Source organism: Dipteris shenzhenensis, chromosome 19, assembly GCF_047967505.1.
Source record: "Dipteris shenzhenensis isolate YYH24624 ecotype China chromosome 19, Dip_SZ_1.0, whole genome shotgun sequence".
NCBI classification, from domain to species: domain Eukaryota; kingdom Viridiplantae; phylum Streptophyta; class Polypodiopsida; order Gleicheniales; family Dipteridaceae; genus Dipteris; species Dipteris shenzhenensis.
Genome location: NC_141614.1, coordinates 42,690,587 through 42,711,130, shown reverse-complemented (window position 1 = coordinate 42,711,130; position 20,544 = coordinate 42,690,587). Strand labels below are relative to the sequence as shown.

Genomic DNA, 20,544 nt, shown 5'->3' with positions numbered 1-20,544 from the left:
GTGAAGCTCATATTATGCATAATACACTACAATGCATTCGCAACCTTATTCTCCAACACCAAAACATAAACGTGATTGTACAGATGCTCAATTACAGAATCTCGACTGAGTATTCATTTCTATCCCCAACGTTGAGCCAGTATCATCAAATTGGAGCTCTGATACCAAATGAAATGTGCAGAAACGATTTCTCAAGGACGGTTGTATAATCAAAAGAAAACTCCAGGGGCAATTATCAATTGATTCTCCCAGCTAACATATGTAGAACCTTAATCAAGATCATCCTTAGTTGAAAAATTTGCCCTTGAGGGGGACGGATACGGGAGGCAGAGCACCTGCAAATCTAGCCTCCTCTCCTGATGTGACCTCTCATGTGCATGGACTTGACGACGACATCCTGAAACGAAACGAAGCTCATTTCCCATTGTTGAAAGACCTCTTTTCTTCACCACCTTCTCATAATGGACGTGAAAGGCCTCTCGCTTCAAACTCTATCACTAAAGCCTCTGGCAGTAGAGACTCCCAGCAGATTCCAAGGCCCTCTTACGCGGGGGTGGTGCAAGAATTTAGAGGAGGGCTCTTCACCCCCGTTCACGCTTAGTATTGCTAGCCTTACCAGCAAAGGTAGCCATTAAGGATCTGGAGGAGCTTACAGCCCCCTCAGGGCACGCTTCGCTGACAACAGACCAGGTTGGAACACAATAGCTTCGTCACGAGGAGAACCTAAACGAGGAGAACCAGAACGAAGGTCAAGCACTCCTGATACTGACAGCTTGCCTAATGGGCTCTTTCAGAGCGAGAAAGAAGAGTCTTCCATTGCCCAGCCAGAACCTCGCTTATCGCCTCCAGGTTGATGCAAACACAGCATGAAAATCAAAGGGAGGATGCCCCAGTACTCAACCAACAGATGGCCCAGGATTTGCTCCCAAAGCCACAGGGACAGAGGGAGGAACCATCTAGAAAGACAGGAGAAGAGAAGCTGAAGGCCATTCATCAGCGTATCCACGACAACCTCAACATCAGGATCAACAGCCTGAAGCTAAGGAGAGCTCACCTTTTAAAGGTAAGGTGGCAGCTTTCCTAGACGAAGACAGGCTTGAGCAATCAATTGACTGGTTAGAATCTCATGCCTTGATTGGGTACTTGCCTGGCCCTAGGCCCCTTGCTGCTTTCTTAGAAGGTTGGCTCAAAAATAGAAAAAGCCTTGTAGTTACCAGTGTTAGATTTTTAAGAAAAGGATTTTTTTTCTTTATTTTTGAAACTGAAGATATGGCTTGGAAGGCCCTACACCATGCTTTATGGACTATAAGACACCAACCTCTATATCTTGAGTTTTGGTCTCAAGATTTTAACCCTGACAAACCAAGATCCACTTTTGTTCCTGTATGAGTAGAACTTCCTGATTTGCCTTTCTCCCTAGTCAACCAAGCTCCTAACCTGTGTAGAAGCTTAGGCCAAGTTATAGATGTTGAAAAGGAGCAATTTATCAACCCCAGAGGTCACCCTCAAGTCTGTGTGAGACTAGATGTAGCTGAAGAACTTCTTGAAACCCTGGTTATAGTTAACAGGAATGGAAGTGTATTCATGGAGCAGCCCCTTGTCTACAAAAACCTCCCCAATTCCTGCTTTCTGTGTGGGCTTTCAAGTCACATAGTAAAAGGCCCACTTAAGAGAAATGGTCCTAAGCCAGCACAGGAGCCAGCCCAACAACCACCGATTCCTCCTCCCAAACCAAAGTGGACTGTCAAAGGAAAGACAAAAAATCAGGACTTGGTGAAGTCTGTTGAAGCAGAGACAGAAAACAAATCAGTCAAGCAGACAGAGATGCAAAAGGAACCTGTTGTACCTCTAAAAAAGGAGAGGGTAACCTTTCCTTTGGCTACAAATAATACTTTTGAAGCTCTTGTTGACAAAGAAACTAAAGAGTGGATTTAAGATGCCCAAATGGAGGAAGCTGAGATTAAACCTGGATGGTTCAGAGAGTTTGAAGAAGATGTGAATTAAGTGGATGTCAGTATGAGTGAGTCAAAGCCAGGAGATTCTGAGGAAGAATTCCCCTTGGCCCAAAAACAGAATAACTCCTGGGCCTCCAGCTAAACCTCAAGCCACAACTCTTAACAAAAGAAGGATCTCCCAAGTAAAAGGTCAAAGTGCCCAACCTAAAAGCCCAACCCCCAAGGCTAAAAAGGGGAAGAGCAAGAATGGTAAATAAACCATTCTCTTTTCTTACCTTTAATGTCTGTGGTTTAATTGACCCTTCGAGGAGTCAGGAATTAGCTGAATGGTCGAGAGAAGAGTTGAAGAGTATGGTTCTATACAAGTCATGATGAAGGCAGGGGTGGCAATGCAATTGGTGTTTTGTCTCACTATCAGGACTATGTTATCAGATTCAGACAGGACCCCAACGACAGATGGATTGCTTTGGACTGCAGAATAAAAAACTTTTGCTTCACAGTGGTCTCAGTGTATGCTCCCACAGGCTCTTTGGAAAGAAGAATTACATGGGATTCATTGATGAACTTAGGGAGTGACTGTGTAAGAAATCGTAGATTTACTATATTTAGAAATGTGCTAAGGAACAGAAAGGAGACTGAAATAGCAGAGAACAAGGAATATTTGTATTGCTTGAGTGTCTGTAGTGTCATCCATACAGTTGGGCCTCTCTTATATAGAGAGTGAAGAGTCACACGTGAAAAGGTGTGTACTCCAAAGTGTATGTGCATGAAGAGGTGTGTACCCCTTGTGAAGGATGTGACCCTTGATGAGAGGGTACATTACAATAGGAGTGTCTCTTCCATAGAATGTCTCTTGTGAAGGGTTGTGCCTCATATGAAGTATCCCGTCGAAAGGGCATACCCTTCCACAAGTGTCCATCCATAAGTCTAAGATATAGAGAAAGGAATACGTCACAGATCGTGACATCCCCTCCCACTCAAAATAAGACCCTGGTGGAGATAATGAACTGATGTAGAAAATATCACGGTAAATTCTGAAAATACTGCTGTAAAATGTCAGGGTACTGTTGTAAGTCCTCATGAGTTTGCCAAGTAGCGTTGGAGTCATCTAGATCTTGCCGTGATAAGTCGATGTCGAGTCTCGCGCTGTCGATGGTCCAGAATACGCTCAGGAATAAGAACATAGTTGTCTTCGATTTCTGGGACATAATCACCTGCAGGAGGAATTGCTTCATCGCCTGGAATGTATGTCTTTAGCCAAGAAATATGAAATGTCGGATGGATTTTACCCCATGATGGTGGTAATTCCAATTTGTAACTTAAAGCTGAATTTTTCTTGACGATCCGGAAAGGTCCATAGTATCTTGGTCGCAACTTAGGAAACACAAACTTAACCGTCTTATAGCGATGTGGGGCTACAAATAATAGCACCATGTCACCAATGTCAAATTCCAAGTGACATCTATGTTTGTTGGCAGACCGTTGATACCGCTCTTGCGCTTTTCGCATATGATCCCTGACTTGGAGTAGAATGTCTTGCATTTCTTGAACTAGTTGATCAGCTAGGGCCACTCGATGTTGAAGTACAAAATTCATTGGTACAATCGGAGTGTGTCCATAAGCTGCTTGGAATGGAGTCATGCTGATGGCACTATGGAAAGAGTTATCATAAGCAAACTCAAGGAGTGGTAGATACTCTTCCCAAGCTGCTAGGTGTGACTGAATATAATGTCGAAGCATTTCTTCCAAAACTTGGTTGACTCTTTCAGTCTGGCCATCTGATTCTGGGTGGTAGGCTGAACTGATCAGTAGAGTTGTACCCAAAGATTCGAACATTGAAATCCAAAAGTGACTGGTAAACTTAGGATCTCTGTCGGATACGATATTCGTGGGCAATCCATGGTGTCGGAAGATGTGTTGTATGAAGAGTTTGGTGATGTCCGGAGCTTGTGCACTTCTTTTGCAAGCAACAAAGTGTGCCATTTTGGACAGTCGATCAACAATTACCATAATTTGAAGTCCACGTGGATGTGTGAACAAGAAAAAGGTGCTTGGCGAGACTTTCGAGGCAGATAGGAGCATTGGCAGAGGTGTGGTGCAGAAAAGGGCAGATTGCGTGGAACCAGACACGCTTTTTCTGCGTGGAACCTGTGGGGTGTGAGGAGCAGGACTGGGCCTGGCTGGTCGGAATTGGAAGGCTGCAAAAGACCGTTTTTAACAAGCTAAAGTGGTGAGATGAGCCAGCAAGAACCAGGCTGGTCTGAATCGCGATAGATGGGCAGCAAGGGCTGCTGGTCACAGGTAGTTATGGTGGCGATGCTCTAGCGAGGGCCGGCTGCCAAAACGATCCAGTAGATTGTAGGATGGAAGCCTGATAAAGGGCGCAGCCTGCTTGCATCTGGCGCTGCTGGTTGCTTGCTTCCAGGGCTGATTTGCGGTAGAAGATGGCGAATTTCTGGCACCTACGCTGTTTGCAGAAATCAGGGCAGCAAGATGACGATAGAGGCTGCAAAGGGGATCTGTTCCAGGTATGCAAAAGAGCCGGCTGATGCAAGCCATCGAGAACGACGCATGATGGAGGCCTGACGAGGGGCACGGCTTGCAGCAGGGATATGGTGCAAACACGTACTGCAGAAAAGGCGAAACGTATTGCAGGAATTCACGTTTCGATTTGTGCGCCTATTGCTGGGTGGTGGTTACCAACAAATCAAAACGTGGGTTTAATTAACCCTTGGGTAGTCTAGGGTTAGGCCTTGGGTGTAGGACTGGTTGCCCTTTTTAGGCCCTCTAGGTACCCTTTTGTAGGGTGCTTGGTGCCAAAAGGTGTGCCTATTCTAAGGGGTGTGACCCTTGGAATAGGTGTACCTTTTCATGAAGGGGTGTGACCTTGTTTTAAAAAGGGGTGTCCGCACACGAAAAGATGTGTCCTTTTTTCCACGATGGGGTGTGTCCCTTGGGTGAGGAGTCAAAACTCTTCATCAAAAGGTGTGTCCGATGGTGGAAAAGGTACATCCCTTTGTTTTGAGACAGCCCAAGCACATTAAAAGACACGATTTTCGTCGTGTCCATTCACATTAACTCGTGATGTGGGGGAGATGGAGAGGCCATTGATGACTTTAGGTGGGGTTGGCGCTAAAAATTTTTACGCTCATTCTCTCCATCTCTTCCATGCACAATGTGCACGGATATCCTTCTAGCGGAAAGAGATGTATCAGATAGGCGCTAGAAGGTGGGGGGCATTTCCTACAGGCAGGAGCGAAATTTGTTCTGATACCACTGTAAGAAATCCTAGATTTATTATATTTAGAAATGTGCTAAGGAACAGAAAGGAGACTGAAATAGCAGAGAACAAGGAATATTTGTATTGCTTGAGTGTCTGTAGTGTGTCATCCATACAGTTGGGCCTCTCTTATATAGAGAGTGAAGAGTCACACATGAAAAGGTGTGTAGTCCAAAGTGTATGTGCATGAAGAGGTGTGTACCCCTTGTGAAGGATGTGACCCTTGATGAGAGGGCACATTACAATAGGAGTGTCTCTTGTGAAGGGTTGTGTCTCATAGGAAGTGTCCCATCGAAAGGGCATACCCTTCCACAAGTGTCCATCCATAAGTCTAAGATATAGAGAAAGGAATACGTCATAGATCGTGACAGACTGTATCATTTTGGGGGACTTCAATATGGTTGAGACTACTAAAGATAGATGGATGCTGAAGGGTTCAATTCTCAGGGAATCTGAGCTTCATCTTTGAGAAGATGTCAAAGAATCTCTCGAAGTGGTAGACATTGGGACTCCTAATATTTTCACTTGGAGCATTAGACAGGTAGGGGACTTAAGAAGAGAAGCCAGACTAGATAGAGTTTACTTGGCTCAATCACTGATTGATCAAGCTCTAGATTTTAAGCAAGTCACCTTTTCCTCTCTCACTCTTTCTGATCATAAACCAGTGTTAGCTTCTATAGACTTGGGTATTGGTCAGAAAGGTAACTCTTGGTTTAAGGCTGACCCTTTCCTCTTCAAACTTCCTCTTCAAACTGCAGACAATACAAAGACAAATAATAGAGGGTTGGTGCTCCTCTTTTGCAGCAATTGATTTTAAGGTATAGGGATGGAAGGATGCTATTGAAAAGGTACAATCAATACTTAAGGAAGCCAGAAAGAACAGAGCAGCTATTAGAGCCAAAAGGATGGATAAACTTAAGAAAAGACATTTAGGATTTAGAACAAAAAGCTAGAAGCAATGACACCAATGCTCAACAACAGTTACTGCTCAAAAGAAAGGAAGCCAGAATACAAGAATAGATCAAACTTCACAATGCCAACATCTACTTCAGAGAGTGGTGGGCAGGTAAGATAGACAGGCCAACCAAAGAAAACTTCAGGAGGATCAGAAAAAAGAGGAAACAGGAGGAAGTACCTTTGCTATAAAAAGAAGATGGAGATTTGGCCCATTCAGAAACAGAAAGCATAGAGATAATAGTCAGCCATTTTAGAAACCTATTAAGCACAGTGGATTTAACAGACCATAATATTTTAGAGGCAAGACTGAAGTGTCATGCAGCCAGACAACCCTCTGTTTCTAATTTAGATAGAAATCAATTGGAAGAAGGGTTATCCCTTAAAGAGCTCAAAGAGGCTGTTTTTGCAATGGTTGATGAAAAAACCCCTGGAGAGGATGGACTTCTAGCTGAAGCTTACAAAGTCTTTTGGGACACTCTTGGCCCTTCTCTACTGGATGTCTGGAATGAGAGTATCCAAATGGGACTGCTCCCAGAGCATTTAAATGGGGGTGTCATTAAACTTTTTCCAAAGGAAGGGGACAGAACAGTGCTAAAAAACTGGAGACCCCTAACTATGCTGAACTGCTCTTACAAGATATATGCTAAAGCAATGGCTTTGAGACTCGGGCACAAAATGGACAAGTGGATCTTCGAAGAACAAAAAGGCTTTATCAAGAATAGTTACTTGTTGGAGGCAATTATCAATCTCTCGGAAGGGTCCACACATGCTGAGGAAACCAAGCAGGAGATATGTCTTATGAAATAGATTTTGATAAGGCCTATAATAGACTCAAGTGGGACTTTCTTCCGTAGTCTCTCAAAAGCTTGGGTTTGGGGAAGAACTTCATCTCCTATGTAGCCTTGCTACTTTCCAATGATTCTATTAAGGTTTGTGTTAATGGCTCAGATTTTTATGTTAAAAAGATCCATAAGAAAAGGATGCCCTCTTGCCCCTCTCTTATTTGCAATTGCTGTTGATGCCTTGGGGTGGCTTATTAAAGAACAAGTGGATGCAGGTGAAATCAATGGCATAGAACTCCCCTCAGGAAACCAGTTGGTCAATCAGCAATTTGCAGATGACACCACCCTCACAATCAGAAACACAGATGTGGACATCCAAAGAGCAATGGAGTGCATGGTCATTTTTTGCAGAGCATCTGGATCAAAGATAAATCATACCAAAACATGGTATGCTGTTTTAACAGGGGACAACTTAAACTTGTTAGATCAGTTGGGATGCAAAAAGATACCACATGGACAAATATTTAGGCTGCTAGGTATCCCTATTTTAGGCCATCCTCTGGTGGTTCTAGTGATGCCCTATAGGCCATGGTATGTGCCTTGTAGGCATAAATAAAGACACTTATAGTGTTAGTGTCTTTTAGGCCACATAGGACACTTAGTCCTATGTGACACCTAGGACACTTAGTCCTAGGTCTAGGTACTTGTACTCCTTTGTTTTTGATTATCTAATCCAAGTTTAACGTGACGGCTAAGGCTTGTGCTACGTTTTGCTATCTGTACTCTCTCTCTCTCTCTCTCAAGCGATCCTACAGTGGTATCAGAGTTGGTTTTGACTCGTCTTCCTGTCCCCGGACTCCCTGCATCACCTTTCGTACGTACTTTCACACATGCCTGTACTGCGCCGTACATCTTTCGTACAAGCGTACGGAAGGTTTCGTACAGTCCGTACGTACTTGCGCCATACATCCTATTTGAGTTTCGTACAACGTACCTGAGCAGCCGTACAGAGGTGAACCTGCATCGTAGTACTCATCAGTACGTTTCCGTACTGGTATCGCACCTGCATTCGTACAGATTCGTACCTACCATCGTACTTAATGCAATACAGCTCTGTACATGAGCAGGTGTACAACTCCGTACTTGCCCTGCATACTTGTCCGTACTGCAAGCCGTACATGCATGTGGGAATGTATTGTTCCGTACAGTTTTCGTACCAGCGTACCATTGCACTTGTACTAGCTCCGTACTTCAACCGTACATCGTACGGTGCACTTGATCTGTACTTGATCCGTACAGTTAATGTACAATGTACTTGAGCTGTCCGTACAGCTAGTACATCTTTCAAGGTCCCCGTACAGGTGGTTGCACGTGCAAGGTTACATTCTGGACATAGGTATTTTTTGGGGCTTTCAGTTCATTTCAGCTTCCTTGGTTGTAAATTCCTGCAAGAACATTGGGGCTTTGGGATTTGGTCTGCAATCTCTTGTTGTTTGCAGTACATTGGGTCAGATTGCAGGACATTGAGTCACTTTTGCAGGACATTGAGTCAGATTTGCATACATTGGGTCACATTTGCAAAAATTTCGGCAAAATTTGGGGCTTTCTGCATTTGCCTTTTTTTTGGCCTATTTGCCCTCAATAAATTGCTAGATTTGCTGTTTTTGCAGTGAACATTGCCTGCTACAGTCACATTTGGGTCAGATCTGCATTTGCCCTTTGATTTGGGTCGGAAATTTGCAGATATTTGCTGTCATTTTTGGACAGCCAGCTTTTTGCAGTGATAGCCTTGAGGCTTTTGGGTTTTCAGGTCTTTTTCAGGTATCACATTTGCTATGGCTGGAAACAATCAAGATTTATTTGGAGTTCTTCGTGAAGATGATAAGTTGGATGGCACCAACTATCCGATGTGGTCTTATTTCATGAAACATATTCTTGTTGCAAAGCATTTGTGGAATATTGTTTCTGGGGCTGATCTGAGGCCAGCCAATGGTACAGTGGTTGCCTCTACTGCTGATCCTTGTGCAGGGGGTACTACTCCTGATGCCTCTTCCTCTAGCACTCCTGATGCTGCTCTTCCAACTCAAGAACAGTCAAGATGGGATGCAAGAGATGCATGCATTGCTTTATGATGCAAGAGAATCATTATTCCACACATCCGGTCTTGCAGGACAACAAAGGATGCTTGGGATAAATTGGCTTCTCTCTATCGTATTTGCAATGAAGCTCGTGTTGCATATTTGAGAAGGCAATTACAGGAAGTCAGTATGAATGAAGGTGAGTCTATGGATGCATACCTGACAAAGGTCAAGGACCTCATGAAACAGCTTGCCAACATTGATGAGGTGGTGCCAAATTCACAGCTTGTTAGTACGACATTGAATGGACTGCCAGATACTATTCAAGGGTTTGCTACAACCCTTCGATTAGTGGCCATGGGTAATCCAGACCACTATTCTTTTGATCAGCTAGTGACTTCGCTTTTGCAGGAAGAGCAAAGTAGAGCTAATAGACAAGCCATTATTCCTGATCATGCATTTGCTTCACAACAAACAGGAAGAGGCAAGGCTTCCAAGCCTATGGGCAACTAGCCAAAATCTGCGCATAGCAGCTGCAATTCCTCCCATGCATCTAAAAATACAGCAGATAAGTCAAAGAAGAAAAGATGCAACCATTGTCGCAAGCGTGGACATGACATTTCAGAATGCAGGAAGCGCATTGCTTCGGAGAAAAAGAAAGTAGGATTGACAGTTAATGCCTCACATGCTATTGAATTCCATGAGCCAGAAGATGCTTCACATGCACATGCTCTTCAGGATGATTGGGCATGGGCTGTCCATTGCTCATTTGATCCCTCCAAAGCTGATGCATTCTTTACTGCTAATGATGCTCAAACCTGGTACTTTGATAGTGGTGCTTCCAAGCATGTCACATCTTGCAGACAATTGTTTCATTCTTTAGTTGATGCACCTTGAGGGGGGAGTGTCACATGTGCTAATAATGCTTCATATGCTGTTAAAGGAATTGGAGATGTGCAGCTCACATCCATTTCAAGCCATCCTGTTACTCTTACAAATGTTCTTTTTGTGCCTGGAATTGAAGTCAACTTGATTTCAATTTCAGCAATTGCCACTCCAGGTTTCAGAGTTATTTTTTATGGCTACAGATGCCTAGTTTATGATCTTCGTGATGACAATGCCATAGTTCTCACTGGCACTTTGCAAAAGGGGCTTTATCACCTTGATCCTCACTCAACCGCACTTTCTATTGAAGCATTTGCAATTTTAGATTCATAGCTTGCTGAAACTCATCTTTGGCATGAGAGAATGGATCATCTCAATTATAGAGCTCTTGCAAAGCTACATTCACAGCAGATGGCAAATGATGTACCTCAAACTCACACATTTTCCAAACATGTGTGTGAGGGTTGTCTTTTGGGTAAGATGCATCGGTTTCCTTTTCAAAAGAATTGTCCAAAACTCTCACAAAGGAAATTGCAGCTAGTACACAGTGATGTGTGTGGCCCAATGAGGACAAATGCCATTGGGGGGTATATGTATTTCATGACTCTCATTGATGATTTCACAAGATATTGCTGGGTATATCCTTTAAAAGCCAAATATGAAGTTTTCTTATGCTTTCAGAGATGGCTGAACATGGTTGAGAATGAATCAGGATGCAAGCTTGTCACCCTCAACACAGATAGGGGGGGAGAGTATATGTCAAAGGAGTTTGATGCATTTCTGTCTTCACGGGCCATTATTCACTCATGCACTACTCCTTAACTCCTCAGCAGAATCCTATTTCTGAAAGGAAAAACAGGTCCACAATGGAGATGGCCAGATGTATGCTTAAGGCCAAGTCTTTGCCCAATAAATTTTGGCTTGATGCAGTAATGTGTGCCAACTATGTGCTGAATAGATCACCTACACGGGCATTGAAGATTGTTACACCTTATGAAACATGGAAAGGCAAGAAGCCTTCACTTTCACACATGAGAGTTTTTGGGTCTCTTGCATATGTTCATGTACCATCTCAGCTAAGACATAAGCTTGATGACAAGGCAATCAAATGCATATTTATTAGTTACAGCCAGGAGAGCAGAGGGTATTGGTTATATCAACCAAATACTGGGAAGATTATTGTCAGTAGAGATGTAATCTTTGCTGAACATTCGGCTTCTCCTCTTGTGGACTGCAAAGCAAAGCCAGATGTTGACATGTTTGATGCCTTTGAATCTTGGTTATCTTTGCCATCATCAGAAGAGGATTTTGACCAGCAACATGAGCCTCCTGCAGGCCCTCCACTAAGCAATAATCAGCCATAACCTCGTGCTGATTTGCAGGTTTCTCTTCCAGCACAAAATGATCCCACTATTCATGATGTAGTCATTGAAGAAAGAGCTGTCAATAGACAGGCAAGTTCCCAAATGGCTTCTTGATACATTGAGGGACAGTAAACAAGATCAGCCTTTTGCTGCCTGGACAAGATCAGGGAATAGACAGCATGGTCAGTTTCTTGAGTTTGCACTCCTTGCTACAGCTTGCAATGAAGAGCCTCTGTGCCATAAAGATGCTTTTGACAGCAAAGAGTGGATGGATGCAATGAGAGCTGAGTTACAATCTATTGCCAAAAATGACACATGGAAATTAGTAGATCTCCCTCATGGCAAGCATGCCATTGGAACGCGGTGGGTCTACAAATTAAAAAAAGCAAATCTGATGGTAGTATAGATCGATACAAAGCCCGTCTTGTTGCAAAAGGGTATGCCCAACAACAAGGCATTGACTTTGAGGAGACATTTGCTCCTACATCCAAGATTACTAGCATTAGATGTGTCATTGCCATTGCAGCCCATCACCATTGGCAAGTGCACCAGCTTGACATCAAAACTGCTTTTCTTCATGGGGATCTGCAGGAAGAAGTCTATGTCACACAACCTCTGGCTTTGAGGTTGTTAATTCTGAAAATAAGGTATGCCGACTTAGAAAAGCCCTTTATGGTTTGAAGCAGGCACCCAAGGCATGGTATGCCAAAATTCATGCACACTTACTATCCCTTGGTTTTCAGACTAGTCCCCACAGAACCCACTCTTTATGTCCGTGGGAGTGGATCTGATTTTTTAGTGCTGATTTTATATGTGGATGATATGCTCATCACGGGCCCAGATACTCAGCAAATTGCAGCTTTCAAGGCTGATTTGCAGCAGATTTTTGACATGTCAGACATGGGACGGCTCCATTATTATTTGGGCATTCAGTTTGCTCATGTTGAGGGGGGTATCATGATGTCTCAGTCCAAGTATATTGGACAGCTCCTTGATCGTTTTCAGTTTGAGGATTGCAAGCCAATCTCTACTCCAGTGGACCGTGGCTTCAAATTCTCAACTCATGATGGGAGTCCACCATGTGATATCACTCTGTATCAGCAAGCTGTTAGATGCCTTATTTATTTATGTCACACCAGACCTGACTTGCAGTATGCAGTATCTCAGCTCAGCAGATTCATGCACATGCCCAGTTCACAGCATTGGCAGGCAGTGAAGAGAGTCTTCAGATATCTCAAGACACTCAGGATTTAGCCCTCTTCTACGGTGATCAGGGTTCACTTACCATGCATGCTTACACGGATAGTGATTGGGTAGGATGTTCCGACACCAGAGTGTCACATACTGGCAATTGTTTTTTGGTTGGCAATTCATGTATCTCTTGGCTTAGCAAGAAGCAACCAACAGTTGCCACGTCTAGCTGTGAGGCTGAGTACAGGGCAGCTTTCACCGCTACAGTAGAGTGTGTTTGGCTTCGACAGTTACTTACAGATCTTGGTATTCGCCAGACATCCTCCACTATTTTCTACACTGATAGCCAGAGTGCTTTGGCCATTACGCGTAACCCAGTGTTTCATGCGCCTACCAAGCATATTGAAGTTCACTATCATTATGTTTGGGAGCGGTTGTCAGCAGGAGACATAGAGTTGTCCTATCTTCCCACAGAGGACAACATAGTAGATATGTTTACAAAGTCACTTCCTCGTCCCAAGTTCGAAGTCTTTTGACAGGCTTTACACTTGGTTCCCTTTGTTAGATGATCTGACATCCCTTAGGTGGCTATATCCTTTTGGATGAACATGTGCCACCATGACCAGAAAATACCAGGAATTCTGAGACGTTTCCAGAGTACTTCAGCCCTCCCATGGAGGGGGGTCTGTAGGCCATCCTCTAGTAGTTCTAGTGATGCCCTATAGGCCATGGTATGTGCCTTGTAGGCATAAATAAAGACACTTATAGTGTTAGTGTCTTTTAGGCCACATAGGACACTTAGTTCTATGTGACACCTAGGACACTTAGTCCTAGGTCTAGGTACTTGTACTCCTTTGTTTTTGATTATCTAATCCAAGTTTAACATGACGGCTAAGGCTTGTGCTACGTTTTGCTATCTGTACTCTCTCTCTCTCTCAAGCGATCCTACACCTATGGGTTTCAATGTCAAGATGAAGGACAGATGGGATTGGTTCCTTGAGAAATCAAAAAAGAAGCTGAATAATATCAGGGGGCTGCAGGCAAACTTGGCAGGGAGGAGGGTACTCCTAAACCATTGTATCTACCCAATATCTATTTTCTATCTCTCCTGCTGGTGCCCATCCAAAACAATTCATAAGGATATGTAGATCCTTCCTATGGGGTGGAAATGACACCAGAAGAAGGATTGCTAAAGTTAAATGGAATTTTTGTTCCAGACCAAGGAAAGGAGGGTTGGGTGTTATAAATATCCAATTGGCTGCCTGTAAGCTAGGTGCCACTTGGATAATTAAAGCAATTACCAACCCTGGTAGGGACTGGGCTAACCTTCTGCTTAGGAACTTTAAGCATGTCAGACCACTCAGAGCCCCTAGATGGAAGGACTACCTTGTTTTGGCAGCTATTGGAAACCCAGAGCCTTGCTCTACATTAGGGAGCCAACTGTGGAAATCCCTGTGGGGAGCCTTTGAACAGATCAAATGTTTCATCACACTCACTGGGAAAGGAAGTTACATGACTCTAGATTCCATATGGGTATCTACTTTTTTTCCAAGCCAGCAGTTGAGTGATAATGAATTTTTAAGAGCTTGGCATTTGGTAAAGAAGGGAGTCTCTTGCTGGGGTGATCTTTGGGACAGGAATAATATTAGATGGAAAAATTGGCTTGAGATAAGGAGATAGTTCAGACTTCAAAATGTAGATCAAGATCTGATCATGGGAAGACTGCATATGTGGGAGGAGGACATTTCTTGGAAGGGAGGTAGAGTACTTGGCTACACCAGAGAGTTTGGGTGGGTTGGCAGCTCATCTCTCTTACCTATACCCACACTCTCTAAATGCATAGAGGAGAATGTAGTTAAGTTAAACAAAAGGTGGCATTGTTCTGATAATGCTAAAAAATGGGCACTCAGATTTGAGTTGATATGGAATAGAGAAATCCGTGAGAAGATGTCTACCCTGCTATGGCTAACTTTACTAATAGTAGAAGCCTCACCATTGGCAAGGGGGATGGTACATGCAAATCCTGTGTGGATAAACAGAGAAGATATTTTCATTGCATGTCCTAGAGCAAGGAAGGTATGGAAACATGTGCAAATCAGAATTGGGGAGCCTATAAATTGGAAGGCCATACTATTGGGAGATACTCTCAAAACTCCTTATGCCAAATGGTCACTTATCAGAGCCCATGCTTTATGGTTTATTTGGATTTCCAGGAATGCTTTTCAATTCAATGATGAGCTCATGCATGCTAACCACCTCTTTAGTAAATGGTATGATTGCTTGATGCTCACTAACTGAACATTCTCTATTGTGCCCTAGGAAAAGTTTCTCTTGGATTAGGAATTTCATGATTACAATGATCAGATTACTCAACTACAAGCAGAATTGTCTGAACACACTCAAGAGGCAGGCAGATGTTCAAGTGCAATGCTGGACATGCAGGCTCTCCTCCCTCCACTCTGCCCAGTCAAAGAAGAACGAGCTGATTAGTCTACTCCAACTGGATCTTGCTCCTTACTTGTTTATTCCATATGCACAGGTTACTGCTGAAGGCTCTAGGGTTGAAAGATGGCATATCATCAAATCCCTGCTGTTTTCTTCTGTTTACCATGGATCTCTGTCTCCTCCTTGGACTATCAAGGACTTAACTGGGATATATATTTTGAGACCTTTCAACTTGGTACAGTTAAGATACTGGTTTTGCTTCCTCTTATTTATAGAAAGAGGCTTTTTTGTATGTTGGTAGCCCTCATTAGAGGTGAACTTTTCTGTCAAAGGTTTGACAACATTGTACAGATGATCAGAATATAAACAAAATTTTCTTTGCCAAAAAAAGATCATCCTTAGTTCAGTTCATGAGGTTACTTCTACAAATCCTGAGAGTCTAGATTGCCACATGCCCATTTCTAAAGCCTTCCTTGGATGCCTTCTTTTACCCCTTATTGGGATACCTTTTGCCACTAGGCACAATTGACAAGTAGGAGCATCTAGGCCTTTGGCCTTTAGACTCACTAGTCATGTAATCGCTCTCATCGATGACCTTGAGATCAAACTTCTTCACTATACACATAAAATGCAATCTAAATACACTACAAAGGTGGGCCACTTGGAAGTTAATGTTGAGTGCCCCTCCGAGGTCATGTTATCTCATCTTTAGCATAACACCTAGGCACTTCTTCAAATTTATCCCTTGGCATCCATCGTGCTTGGTGAGGTCGCACACGGGACTTGCCTTCATTGAGGTGTGCCTCCTCTTTGGTACTTCCTTGGGGTGATTTTACCTAGGGCTTACCAGGGCTTGTAACTCTAGTAGCTTATTATCCCTTTCCATTTAAACACTATTTCTCATCTCTTGCATACTCTTTAGGTTTGCACTTGAGGTCTAACTAGCTAGGCCAACTTCCGTTAAAATCATCATCTGATTTTGTGGCATGGCCAAGATGGACCCAAGGAGAGCCTAGACAAGCCAAATCAACAATGAAGTCTAGAGAAGGGTCAATTAAAGGCAAATTGGTACGGTATGTAATGGTTTGTGCCAAAATATAATATCACCCCCCTTCCACATGTTGTAGTTCTTTCCATTGCCTTCCATGATCAAGAACCAATTTTTCACTTGCATGATTCTCTCTTCTGTATAGGCGAGAGTCATCGTAGGGGGTCCTTTGTTCCATAAAATGCTTAGGCAAAACTCCAAAATGTCAATAACCATTTGCAAAACATTCTATTTACTGATTTGTAACTGTTATATGATATCTTACTTCACATTTTAGTTGTATACATGTGTGTAAATAATAAAAGTTCGACTAAATTGAATAAAGCACTCACGTAATTAAACAGGAAAAAAAAAGCTAGCAATTAGTTGAAATAGAGCAAATAATTAAACAAATTGCACATTAAATTAAGTGCGCTGGGGGGGATAAACACCAAAAAGAACAACAAACAAACAAATAAATAGATAGATAGATAGATGTGATCTATTTTCTTCTCCTTAGAGGAAGTTTGGTAAGAATCCACTCGGACATCTCTCCTATTTCCTTGTTTCTGTTTCAAGATTCCATGCACAAGATATTTGTTCTCCAAAGCCCTGAAGTTTTGAATTAAGAATGTGTTTCTTGCAGGCAGAAGAATTTGAGGCCAGGGCAAAGGAATTTGAGCTACATTCTCAGAATTCTGAAGCACCATCGACTAGCAGTAACCGTGAAAGTCAAAATCCCCAACGAGAGGTGGTTTGTGAGCACAAAGAGCTGGGGGCTGCACACTTTGCGGTTGGTCTATGCAAGAGTTGTTATGAAGAGGTAATGAACCTGAACTTTTGATGGTTATGTTGCAAAAGCATCCAAACAACGAGTCAGTGGTTTCGCACCAGTGTCTAACAACAATTCCCTAAGGCTATTATAAGAGATTTCCTTTTATTTTCATCAAAGCACTTGTTGTCAAAAGCTCTGAAACTTCATCAGTTTGTCAGAGTCTCGGGAGGTATTCAGGGAGGTGCTGCTCCCCCTGCATTTCAACGTGCCGAAAAAAAAAAGATGAGGGCAAATAAAAAATTTGAACAGGGTTCCGTTTCAGATGGTGAAAGTGATGTGAGAAAAGTCGAAGGTATGCTGGATGAGCAATGTACAAAACGTGGAAGGGGCAGACCTAAGGGAAAGACAGGAAGGCTGAGTGAAGAGGGGCTTGAAAGTAGTACAATCACAAAGGAAACAGCTGGAATTAGCAGCAAATTATCAGAAAGATGCAGAGGGAAAGGACAAGGACGACGGGGCAGAGGGAGAGGCAGAGGAAGAAGGGGTACAAGTACAAGGAAATCTGGTGAAAGTGGATTGACGACTGAAGTAGCAAATGAGATTGAAGCATCAACAGCCCACCAACAAACGGATCCTCTGGTACAATTAAGCCAGATGGCTAATGCACTTCTTTGAAGTAGCTGACAATGAAGAGGAGTTTTTATATTTGTTTGAACTAACTATAAACTTTTGAACGTCCCTTCTTTTTGCTGTTTGATCAGAGTTGTATGGAAGAGGAACGGACAGTACTGAGGTCTGCTTGCCCTCCCATCGAGATGGTGACAGCTGAAGGGATTGTGTCTAAGTGTAATCAAGAATCTGAAGCAATCAATTTTGATGGTCGTGATGACTGGGAAAATGATGGACATTCATGTCCTGATGTGGATAAACAAAGTTCTCCACTGCCTCTGAAAGATGCACCAGGCAAAGCCTTAGGAGGTGATCCAGTTGAAGGCTTTCAGCTGCATGAAATCAGGGAGGGTATTGGTGATGCTCTTGATAGTTGCATTACTGACGCTGTACAAGTTACTCAAAACACGAATATTGAGCATTCCTGTTTTGATGAAGCGGCCAAAATTAATGAGCTCCTTGGTGAAGATGGAGACACATTTTCTGACATTGACGACAATGAAGTGAGTTTTTCAAATACACTAGTATCTATGCTGCTTTTGTAGATCATATGCATTTTGGTTCTTCAGTCCCTGCAGAAACTTGTCAGGGTGTTTCAGTACGATGTATTAATGTTAATGAACTCAATGGAAAGGTTGATGGATATCTTCATAATCAAGAAGAGGTTCGGTTAAAGACCATCATCTGGACAGAAATGAACAAAGAGTATTTGGAGGTAAATATTCTCCAATATATTGCTGCTCTTATTTTTACTTCTTATAGTACTTATAAAGTCTTAAAATGCTTGAGATCTCTTGTGATTAGCATAATGAAATTTGTAGTTTGTATGATACACTAGCTCAAATTCAAAGAGAATGAAAAACGCTGATCAGCTTGATTCATTTTCCTTGATTTTGAAGTGTGAACAGGAGGCTAAATTAAGATGGATCAATATATTTGGTTTATTAATGTTCTCTGCTTTATGTTTGATTTCCATGGCAGGCACAGCAAGCTAAACAGGAGGCGCTTGCTGCAAGCCAGGCTGCCCATGCCGCTGCTCTAGCAGCTGCTGGTGCAGATTCAGCCAGTGCTGTAGAATTGGCAGCTGCAGCTGCAGCTGCTGTTGCTGAATTGAAGAAGGTACGCATGAAACTCACTAGACAAACACATAAACTTCTGAATGCAATGTATAGTGCATGGCTGTGCACTTATTTGAAGCCTATTATTTCTGATGTAAGGACCGAAAGCGAAAACGAGCTGAAGCAAAGAATAAGGGACCGGCTGAATCTGCTACAGAGGCGACTCGCCAAATGCTTCAAAGCAAGGTGATTCAGTAAATCCTAAATTTATCCTTACAGCTTCCTAAAGGTATAATATCATCCTGTTTTGCAAGTTTGAGCACAAGTCCCAACATCCAGGCTTTTGTTCTGACACTGCATGGGGGACATATTTCCTCATCTACTGAGGCAGTCTTACTCGAACTTGCCCAGATAATGATAATGAGTGATCTAGTTTATAGGTCTGCGCTCTCTACAAGGAATAGCTCCCTTGGTATTTTATGAGAATGTAAAATTGTTGTGACTTGTCCTGTGTGGTTACATTTATGGTTTTGTGAAATAATATAGACTATTGACAGACAAACAGTGCCTATCATCCAAGGTGTCATGTCTCGCAGTCTCTGGAAACAGAAAAGGATAAATGGAATGTATGCAATGCCATAGAAACATGTTTTTGGAGAACACATCAGGATATGGATGACTCAACTGCACATTTCCGCCTTACTTTAGTATGCCAAATGGCACATGGGGTTGAATGGCACTTTGTTGCTTGGCTTTGATGGTATTTTGGACTTTGTAAAATTTTCTAATCATGAAACAAATATGCATGCCAATTGATGTCTTTCTAAACTGACAATTTTTTCTGCTTTTTAATATGAGCCTAGGTTCCAATGCATACATGTTATCTGCTATCTCATTATGCACCCTCATGCCTAGAGAGAGAGAGAGAGAGAGAATTCTTCAGAAGACCTTGCAGGCTTAGGAGACAAAGTACAATCCAAGGGTAACTGAAACAAGCCATTGTGGGCTCAGACAAAGGGCTGGCTAGGGCCCTTGCTGAGTGCTATGCTAAGAAAAACTCAAAACTCAAAACTAATACTAAAAATTCATAGACAGGGGATTCCATGGGGGCTGAGAGAGAGAGAGAGAGAGAGAGGGAAATGAAATGCTTGTATTAAAGTCCGCGGGAGACCTGTTAGGATGCATGGGACTTGAAAAAAAGCAATTACAAAATACAAGGTCAAGAGTTCTAGACATAACTTGGATGGACAAGGGGAAAAAACCATCTGCACAATATATATATATATATATATATATAAGGTAGGTAGGTGGAGATGCTTGTAATGACAACTATGCATGGAAATTGACGTCTTCGTAAACTGTTACTTTGGGTGCTCTGTGATTTTATGCACTGACATCATGCATGTATAAGCCTAGGTGCATATGCATACACCTGTCTATTTCGCTCATATAGTTCTCTCGTGTGTGTGTGTGTGTTTTGCTCTACTTTCGAGCTTCTTTGCTTTGGTCTCTTTAGGATGCTCATTCCCTTGGAGACCTTCCTCAGGCCCAGTTGGAAGTCGTTTATTACTGTTAAGTTTTGAGGAGTAGTTGTTCCAGCTGGGACAGCTATGAATGTACATTCTTCTTAATGCAAAGTTTCCTTTACAAAAAAAGATGTGTGTGTGTGTGTGTTGCGCTGTAATTATGGAGAATCATCACTATCCGTGTAACAAGAGAGATGTTTCAGCTCGTGTAGGACAGAACTGTGTAAATGAAATATTTTTTGCTAAATTTCAAGGGTTTTGTCACTGCAGAAGCTTAGTTCGAAGGTTAACTACAATGCATTGGAAAAGCTGTTTGATGGAGAGGTATGTGGTTTTGCCATTCAATTCAGTTTTTTCTTGAGCCCTTTCTTTTCTTCCTGTACTGTCAATACAAAACTCAGCATATGAGCACAGTCGAAGCTGCATCGATTCATGTCGGGGGTGTCTATGTGCCCGTGCGCGTGCACGTGTGTGAGAGAGAGAGAGAGAGAGAGAGAGAGAGAGAGAGAGAGAGAGAGAGATTAACGTCTGCAGAAGGCTATGAGACGAAGT

The 20,544-nt window shown here is 42.7% G+C and overlaps 1 protein-coding gene across 1 annotated transcript in view; it reads left to right on the top strand.

Moving 5' to 3' along the window:
* The window catches only part of LOC147890504 (uncharacterized), a 75,290-nt gene that overhangs the window by 40,656 nt on the left and 14,090 nt on the right, over nucleotides 1-20,544 (top strand). The window contains exons 11-17 of the mRNA XM_087390995.1: nucleotides 16,611-16,787; nucleotides 16,950-17,378; nucleotides 17,501-17,911; nucleotides 18,043-18,123; nucleotides 18,390-18,527; nucleotides 18,626-18,712; nucleotides 20,263-20,316. Of these exons, the coding sequence (XP_087247121.1) occupies nucleotides 16,611-16,787; nucleotides 16,950-17,378; nucleotides 17,501-17,911; nucleotides 18,043-18,123; nucleotides 18,390-18,527; nucleotides 18,626-18,712; nucleotides 20,263-20,316 (1,377 nt within the window). The remainder of the gene's footprint in view (nucleotides 1-16,610; nucleotides 16,788-16,949; nucleotides 17,379-17,500; nucleotides 17,912-18,042; nucleotides 18,124-18,389; nucleotides 18,528-18,625; nucleotides 18,713-20,262; nucleotides 20,317-20,544) is intronic.